The 9,683-nt window shown below is 40.2% G+C and overlaps 1 protein-coding gene across 1 annotated transcript in view; it reads right to left on the bottom strand.

The window, feature by feature from the left end:
* Positions 1-1,850: 1,850 nt before the first annotated feature.
* Positions 1,851-9,683, bottom strand: part of MINDY3 (MINDY lysine 48 deubiquitinase 3) — a 224,468-nt gene continuing 216,635 nt past the window's right edge. The window contains exon 16 of the mRNA XM_073629667.1: positions 1,851-6,463. Within this exon, the coding sequence (XP_073485768.1) occupies positions 6,317-6,463 (147 nt within the window). The 3' untranslated portion in view covers positions 1,851-6,316. The remainder of the gene's footprint in view (positions 6,464-9,683) is intronic.

The raw sequence follows: 9,683 nt of genomic DNA, 5'->3' as shown, positions 1-9,683 counted from the left end.
GTGTAGGGTGAGTAACGTACATAGTGCAGAAGTCCACACAAGGGTGGCTTTTACAGAGGAAAAACATGCATAAAATATTTTAAATGCACAGGCTCTCGTTAACCCCAATCACAACCGGCCTATTGTAATATGATGGCCAGGGGGAGCCCTATTATTCTGGGAGGACGTCCTATGATGTCCTCCCAGGATCGCGCCACGCTCTGCCCACCTGAAAACAGCCGACAGATCACTGTACTGGCCCGCTGCCAGTACCATGTGATCGCTGTGACCAATCACAGTAGATCACATGACAGTTGAACATAATGAAAGGCTTTGATTTTGTTTTTCGAGTACTATTGTGATGAGCTCTGTGATTGGTCACAGTGATCACATGGTACAGACTAATACACAGAGTCTACTATACCCCTAAAAAAAATCAAACTTGGGTGGAGACAGGATGATAAGTGTCCTAGGTGCAAGGCGACAGGTGACTTTATTCGCATGGTGTGGAAGTGGCCGAAGCTATTTAGATATTGGGTGGAGATAATAGATAGGGTAAATAAAATCTTCGGAACCACATTAGAACCGGTGGCCAAGACATGCCTGCTAGGGAGTATGGAGGAATGTAAAGTCCAAACCGGCACCACTGAAGTGGTAATGAGATGCCTATTCCAGACGAGGAAATTAATCGCAGAGAAATGGCAGGCACAGACCCCTCCGACAATGAGAAATTGAGTTGAGACCATCAACTCAATAGTTTGGAGTGAGAAAGTGACATTGTCAGGCGTGGTAATTACGGGAAGAAGTTTGTGAGGATGTGGAAGCCTTGGTTGGATGAGCTAGGGTGTCCTCTATGAGGGGGCGATGGGGAGCAGACGAAAGTTTCTCCTTCGCTCCCTGCCATCCCCCTGCTCATACCCCTCTTTTGCACAGGACCTAGGTCGTTTTTTTCCTTGTTGCTATTTTTTGCTTTTTTTTTTTTCCTTGACACGGCCCTTCGCCCCTAAGGGAGCTTGTCTTTCCTTTTACCTCTGAGGCTCTGTAATAAAAAGAAGTAAATATATATTCAATGATTGAGTGGTGTAGGGAAGGGGAGGTAGGGGTGGGTTGGGAGGGAGGGGATGGGACGATAAAGTAATAAATGTTTTAAGTATTGCAAAATATTACATAATGTATCACGATGTTGTAACTTTTTTTTGCTATTTGAGAAACAATAAAAAAAAAAGAAGATCCAGCCAGTAATTACCAAAAGGAAAAAAATGCTGTTGCTGTAACTGCTTATAAAGCGTTAGCTGGAGTTCAGCTTCAATTTCTTAGAATAATTAATTCTGCTAGTACTACTTACATTCACTCTCCCCCTGGATTAATAAGGATGCTGTCCAAAGGTGTCCCCTGTGCCTGTTCATCCAAAGGGGAAGCACCCTAATACAGGTGGTGTGTTACTGGCCAGATCACAAGGTGAAAACAGAGGGGGAAAAGACTAAAAAAAGAAAACAAATGCAGCCACCACATGTAATGATTGGTAAACTGCAATATATTACATTTTTGCTTTTGGGTTTAGCTATGCTTTAAGTTAATAAAGATGTACGTTTTTGGGATGCCTTAGATCCCTTCTTCAGGCCTTATACAATTCTTCATACAGTCTATATAGAAATAAATTAGGCCAAAAGAAGCAATATAAACATTTAAAATTACAATCAAAACTTTCTCTTTTTTAGTTTTAGATAGAGATGGAATAAATTAGAGCTATTGTCAGGTTTCTCTTGTTGTCTGTTGGCTTTGAGAGGTTTCCACTTTTCCACTCACTTTCTGTGCCAGTGATATTATGTTAAGGAATTGAAAGGTCCAAATAAATAAATTTGTCACACAGATCAGAAAAAAAAGTTTTATTTATTGAAAGGCCGGCAGTCAGATCATGATAAAAAGTGGACATTTGTCTCATATTAGGTGGGTGTCACAATGTTTACACAATTATAATGCTGAACCTGCTAATGCCTCATTTTGGGAAAAGCCGGGTGAGAGCTTATTTGGCAATGGCAAGGAATTTTATATATATATATATATATATATATATATATATAAAAATTGTACAATATTTGGAAAAATGCTCTTTAATACCCGAAAAGACAATACACTCACTTCAAGGGCAAGAAAAACTACAAAAAAAAAAACCCAACACATGACTATATATAAAAGACATATTAATAAATATGTATGTAAAAGTTCTATTTGACATTTTTATTTCCAGCAAGAAACATCCATTTTTTTTCCTGCATGCCCAAATTTTAGGTTGAAGACGGTTGCTGCATTTTCCCATGGGATGACTGATGGGAGGTCAGCGGTCTGCAGGAAATCATTTCCCCTGGGTGGTTACATCACTACGAGTTGGTACTGATAAGCTGAAAAACTTTTACATATATATATATATTAATGATCGTCATCAATAGCTCTTTCTCCGTAAACCACATTGTAATTTAAAGTGGTTGTAAACATCAGACATGAAATACGAACAAAGCATATCCCTCTATAGTGTGTACTTGTCTCAATCCAGAGCACTAAGCGCCATTTTTGTCTGCTGCTTTGTTCCTCTGCGATCAGCATGAGTCACTTCTGACGAGTTTTCCTGACACCAAGAGAAAATTGGTGACAATGGAGGGCACAATCTGTGGTTGACAGCCTCAGTTCTGTTCCTGTGTGCTGTATGAAGGGGGTGTGTGTGTCCCTTCCCTCCAATCAGCTCTCAGAGCTCTACTCACTTATGTGACTTTAGCCCCCCCCCCCCCCCCTTTTCAGAGGTGAGAGATCCTATGTAAATTCTGCATTTTGAATGGATGCAGGGGAAAGACAGCTGTAGATAGACAGGTACAACGTATGTAGGGGGATGCGTTTCATCTCTGTGTATTATTGGAGGCCAGTCACTTCACTGGGTATATTATGTAAGGGTTTACAACCACTTTAAGTCACTGAGACCGCTCCTTCTAAACCTCATGTACAAAAGTGTTTGAAAGGAGGACTAATGCTCACAGCAACCAGCTTCTCACTTTCAATCAGAAAGTTGATATGGGCAATATACACAATTCTTTCAAAAGCTTTAATATGTGATGTGTTTTGCGCCTGTGATGACAGTCATTTTTAGGGTACATGAATGGTGCTTTAAAACTTATGAAACATTCCAATTTATTTACAAAGTCAATTCATCGGATGGCTACATACAGCCCAACAACATCAAAAGTTCTAGCATTTCTGGGGAAATGGGTCCTTGTGGAGGTTAACCACAAAAAGATTGTTACCGTTGAGCATCAGAAGTGTTCATTACTGCTTGCATGCATTTTCTGACATAATGGAAATTTCTGTGACTGATGTATTCCTGGATATGGTGGTTTGGTCTTTTTTAGGACACATTATGTGCATTGCGCATCCATTCATAAAGAATTCAGAAGATCCCAGAGGTTTGGTCATTTGAGCAATAATTGGCAGATGTATCAATGGCTGTTGCTCTTCCACTCCAAGACATGCAGGTCTATGGCTAACCTATTGGGTCATGTTGATTGGTGTTTAAAACCTGGACCCATACAGCAAGTCTCTGCATGCTCATAGCTCCGTGCACACCAGCTTATTTTGAGGCTTGGTTCACATATGTGCGAACTGGATGCAGAGATTTCTCCGCATCCAATTCTCATGACATGTGAGTGTGACCGGCTCTCAATGGAGCCGGTTCACACAGGTCCGGGGCAGCCGCGGTCTGGATTGCAAAAGAGTCCTGTGCATGTTTGGGCCCAGTTCAGGTACGAATTCAGGCAAAAATTCAGACCTGAACCAGTGAACAGACACACACCGGACCCCAGACATGAACACACAGCCGTACATATGTGAGCCCAGCCTTAAGCTTCTAGCAGCTACTTTGAGCATTTTATTTTTCTGCCACTAGAAGCAAACAGTGTCCTATGTGTCCATGCACACTATTGTAAGCTAGAAATGTTTTTCAAGCTTCAGCTTCTAGGAGCAGAAAAAAAACCCACTTTTTTTGCTGTTTTTGGAGTGATTTGTCAGCAGAAAAAAGCTCCCAAACGCTGTTAACCTCTGCTAAGCACCGGTTTTCAGTGTTTTATGTTTCTCTTAGCCAGCGGCCCGCCGGCATAGTTACCAGTGAATAGCTGGTTAAGAAGGGGGGTTGGGAAGACGGCCACGGTGTCCTTAACAACGGATGACCAGCTAAAGTCGCTGCTATTCACTGGTTTTTAAGGATGCTGACAGCCGCCCGCTCCTTAACAAAAATGCTACCGCTCCTAAACACTTTTGAAAACGCTCCTAAATGTTGCAAAAACTTTGGCAAAAAATGCTAGATATTAGTGTTTTTATCCAGCTTTATAAAACGGTTTTTGGGTGTCCAGTGTGCATGGAGACTTAAGCTTCATTTGAGGCAAATACAGCAGAGTATTGATTGTGCACCAGCAATGGACATGATACATGCGCTAAATGTAGGCTGACAGAAATTAAAATTTTCTATCCACTTTCTGGAGCCTCTGCTTGGAAGTGTTCATGTGAAATACCCATAGAACTCAAGCCAGCTGCAGAGAGGTATATCGCACCTGCTTTATACAAGAAACTAGCTATGCGAGTCCTAAAGCTGAACATAGACCTCACAGAATGGAGGAAAATAAACAATGAACAACTCATCCCCATTATGTTTTAGTCTAATTTAGCTATACAGAAGAACACACGGTACATAATATGGCCAATGTGATACACCCTTCAAATTATTGAATTTTAGACAATCACGAGCTTCTAATATGCCATCAGTTTGGGAAAGGTTCTTTTGAGAAGTTTGTTGTAGAGGAACTTGAGTGGCCTGCACTAACCCTAACCTTATTCAAAACACTTGTGGGATGAATTGGAACACCGATGGCAAGCCAGGTCTTCATCCCACATTAGTACCAGACCTCAAATGTTCTTTAGGTTGAACGGGCACAAACTCCTGTAGAAAACCTTCTCAAAACAAGAAAGTCTGTTATACTGTATACACAAAGGATGAGGCCAACTCCATAATAATACCCATGGGTTGGAAATGGAATGTCCAACAAGCTCATATAGGTGTGATGGTTTTCTTGTTCATACGTTTTGGCCATATAGTGTATAAAAAGCAAGACTCCTGATTTGACCAAAAGCAGCTTACCAAATAGGCAGATTTAGGTTCAGCTAATATTTCAATTGGATGTTACAATTGGGAGCAACCTGTTTCCTGGCTAAAATCATACAATGAATGCAAGACACGGCAAAACTGCCGAAAAGCCAAACATGTAGATAAAGAAAATCCACTAATAATACAAAGGACTTGCAATTCAGGCTCTTTTATTCCCAAAAAACATTTACAGGATAGTAGTAGTGTACCAGACACATCCTAATTGTAGATCTCTGGCTTGAGAAAAGGTTGACCTAGTCCTAAAATGTTGCAACATAAAAGTCTATGATGAGGCTAGTATGCTACTACTATCCTATGAATGGCTAATTTTGAAATGAAAAAGCTTGAATTGAAGTCCTACATGTAAATCTTTTGTAGATTTACTGAATGACACCCAAAGTCTTCCTATAGGGCCAGATTACTATATGAGGCATACTTGGAATAAAGGTGCATGGTTGACTACCCATACTGACGAAACATAGGATAAACGCATGTCATACATATGTAAGAGTTACAATAGTGGCACTGTACCTTTCTTTCCCTGAAAGAGCTTATACAAATTTCTGTATATATGTTTTGTGAATATAATTAGTGTTTCTGATACTGTTGACTTGATCTTGCGCACATGAACAATAAATGAATTGCAATGTATATACAGTTATAATATATTTTTTAGCATCAATGCTTTTATCGAGTATAAACATTGGGGGTTTCCAGTTACCAGAATCCGTCCCTCAAAGTAGCACTGTTTAAAGGGTAAGCCATCCCAGAATTGATATCTCAGTTTTGGGTGTACACTGAAAACACCTACCAAATCAGTGTTAACCCTCCCCCATAACCCATTCCCCTTCACTGTATTGACCTTTCATTATTTACCGTGCTACTGTCTGAGTATTCCTATGCAGCAGCAAGCATAAGAGACATGGGACCACTGGCCATCAGAATGCTGATCAAGATAAATTATGCCCAAGGTGGGGGGATACAGAGGTAGGAGGCTCAGGTATCATTATTCCTTCTAGGGTACTACACAAAAAAAAAAAAAAAAAAAAAAAGAGAGAAGAGGCCAGTGTGTGATACAAAATGTCCATCCACAAAAAAGATATATCAGTTTTGGGTGGACTGTCCCTTTAAAAATGAAATTTGTTGCCCCGAGGAAACTCAGTTTAATGAAGGAGGTCGATCTGTGTTCCAGAGAAGCTCTACATATGGCCATTTGGTCTGTAGACAACGCTTGATGGGAGTGTCATCTGTTTGGAGTCTTGGGTCTTCAAATCCCATGACGGCTGTCCCTTCAATGTAGGTGACCTGACACAAAAGGATAGATGTTAGGGTATAATCAAGAGCCATATTAAAATATAACACCTTCCGGACTTTACTGGTACCAGAGAAGGACAGTAGTACAAAATTTGTTAAAAAATGTATTTTATTACAAACAATTAATATATATTTGCATTATACTAATAAAGCATAAGAACAGTGCTCATCTGAAATGTTGCAGGCCATACATTTACACTCCAACAATATTTCTTAGCTATTATGTCAAGAGGGCGATGCGTTTCACAAACATAGCTTCCTCAGGACCTCAATATCTTGACCACAAAGAAAAAAGCCTATCATCCAAAAGGAAAAAAAAATCACAACAATTAATTCTAAACAATAACATGCAACATGACATGTAGCAACCATGCTGTGACCCTCCAGATCACATACAGCCTTACGATACACGGCACACCATTGGCTTTTGCCTTACTCCGATTAGCGCATGTAAGTGATCTGGGGGGACACAGCACCATTTCAAAATGAGCGCTGATCTTATGCTTTTATTAGTATAATGCAAATATATTTTGATTGTTTGTAATAAAATAAAATAAAAATTAACAAATTTTGTGCTAATGTCCTTCTCTGATACCAGTAATGTCCGCAAGGTTTATTAATTTTTTTCTTAAATGTTAATTATGGATGAGGTACCAACATATAGCCCAAATCTAATTTTATACCTAAAACATAACACCATCATATCAATTTACATTATAGGAAATATGTTCTATGCAAGGGCACCGTTTTAACTTAATTGACCACAGTACCACGATGTCCCCTTTTCCTAAGTTCCTTGAGATAGGCTTTACATTTCACATTTGGATCTCCTGAATTACTTGCATGCTTTAGGGTCAGGAGGTTTCTCAGTAGAAGTCTCCTGAGAATTTTCCAACACACAAATCAGAGTTTAGGCAGAGCAGAGCAGATCTAGAGCTGACAACTATTTCACAGACATCAGATAACAGTCTTCTAATCCAACCAGTAGTGATCAAATGTGGAATTCCCTGCCGTGTGCAAGGATTGAGGTAAGGACTGAGTTCTGCAAATCGATTTTCTTGGCTTATCTCTTTTGCTCCCCTGAGACAGGGCCTCCTCTCTGACTAGCCAAGCATGCTTAGATTTTTCGCCTTCAGCCCCATGGGCTAAAGAAGAGAAATCATTGGATTCCCTCATCCACACAAAACAACATGAATGGAGAAATCTACACTGTTGACTATTGTAGTCGGCCAGGCATAGCACCCACACCTGTCTGAATACCCGAACAATTACTTAATTGAATAGAATGCCGTCACAGTGGCCACCCACGACTGTAATTTCTGCTGAATTGGCCAAAATTTGAGCCATTTATGGCCAGCATAAAGCAGACCTTTCACCACCCATTCACTAAAATATACATCAGCTCTGCATGCTTACATAAAATCATCTCACATTCATTAAACATTTTTTGCTTTCACTTACAATCACAGTTTTTCCATTTCATGGTTGAGAGAGGCACTGGTGATGCAACTGTGGCCTCCCAGATGCATTGTGGGAAGGCTATATCACAGTGCCTTCCCCCTCAGATGATGTACAGTGTCTCGTGGTCCAGGAAGCAGGGACAGAGTTTTGTGCTGCGTTCCAGGAAGTTAAGGAAGATGGATTCATCTGCCCTTAGTAAACATGGCCTCCGTGAGAGGAATAAAAATAAGGTATGCAAAGAATAAAAAGCCTTATTATCTTTAAGTATCTATTTGGTGATTGCCTTTGCTAAACATCACCAATAGCACCTTTGCTTCTTTTTATGAGAAGGGTGAAGTTCTTCTTGCAGGGGGTCTGCTTAGAGTATTAACAGGTATATGCTTGGCTAAAACAAGCTTGTACTGTATTATGTCCTGATCATCCTACAAAACAATTGCTCAAATTTTGTGGCCAACATAATGAACGGGCCACACCAGTCATATGATGATACTGGAAGGGAAGGGAAGAAAGTGCCAAACCAGCATAGTGTAGCACAATTTATTAAGTAAAATACCATATAAAACAAACAGAACTCACAAGCAGGTGAGAGGGAGGATGACAGTCCCCAGTGGATTGTAATGAGCTGGGAGCTGTGTGGTAGTCCTTGGTGGAGAAGAAAGCCGGATAAGCCGGGAATAAGGATAGGCACAGTGTCAGCACAGTAGTGTTTTTTGGTTATGTCTGTATACTATGATACTGTACTGCACTGGTGACAGAATGTTAAAAAATAAAAAATGAAATTAAAAACTTTTTTCAACTTTTTTCATTTTTCCAAAAAATAGTGACAAAAAATTACAACTTCAGAAAACTCACAATGCCTCTTATCAAATACCTTGGGACTGTCTACTTAACAAATACTTTGGGAGGTATTTGTACTGTCCTGGCATTTTAGGGCCTCAAGAAATAAGATAGACATTCAATACATCAGGATTGATCCATTTTCAAATAAATATTACCACAGTTTGTGACTCAATAACTTTCACATAGACTAAATAGTATACACTGATTTGGTTTATTTTTACCAAAGAAATGTAGCCTTATAAATGTTGGCCTAAATTTACGAAGAAACATTATTTGTTTGCAAAATTTTATAACAAAAACTAAGAATTTTTTTTTTCAAATATTTTAGTATTTTTTCATTTATATAGCAAAAAATAAAAAACCCAGTGGTGATCAAGTATCACCAAAAGAAAGCTTTATTTGTGTGAAAAAAAAAACTATATAAATTTAATTTGAGTACAGCATTGCACGACCGAGCATTTGCCACTTAACCACTTGCTGACCAGCCGCCGCAGTTGTACTGCGGCAGAATGGCTCGGCTGGGCGAAACAACGTTATGTAACGTCGCTGCTCCCTGTAACCACTAGGGGCGCGTGCGCACCCCCTGCTTGCCCACGGAGCTGATACGAGTGCCCGGTGGTCGCGATCACCGCCGGGCTCCCGCGATCGCTCAGGGCACACGGAGAACCGGGATCTGTGTGTGTGAATACACAGTTTCCGGTTCTCTGAGGAGAGAAGTGACAGATCGTCTGTTCATACAGAGTATGAACAGCGATCTGTCATCTCCTCTACACAGTCCCCTCCCCCCTTCAGTTAGAACACACACTAGTTAACACATTAACCCCTTGATCGCCCCCTAGTCTTAACCCCTTCCCTGCCAGTGACATTTTTACAGTAATCAATGCATTTTTATAGCACTGATCGCTGTAAA

This window comes from Aquarana catesbeiana, linkage group LG05 (genome assembly GCF_042186555.1).
Source record: "Aquarana catesbeiana isolate 2022-GZ linkage group LG05, ASM4218655v1, whole genome shotgun sequence".
In the NCBI taxonomy this organism is placed as follows: Eukaryota; Metazoa; Chordata; class Amphibia; order Anura; family Ranidae; genus Aquarana; species Aquarana catesbeiana.
This window is presented reverse-complemented; position numbering and strand designations above follow the sequence as displayed.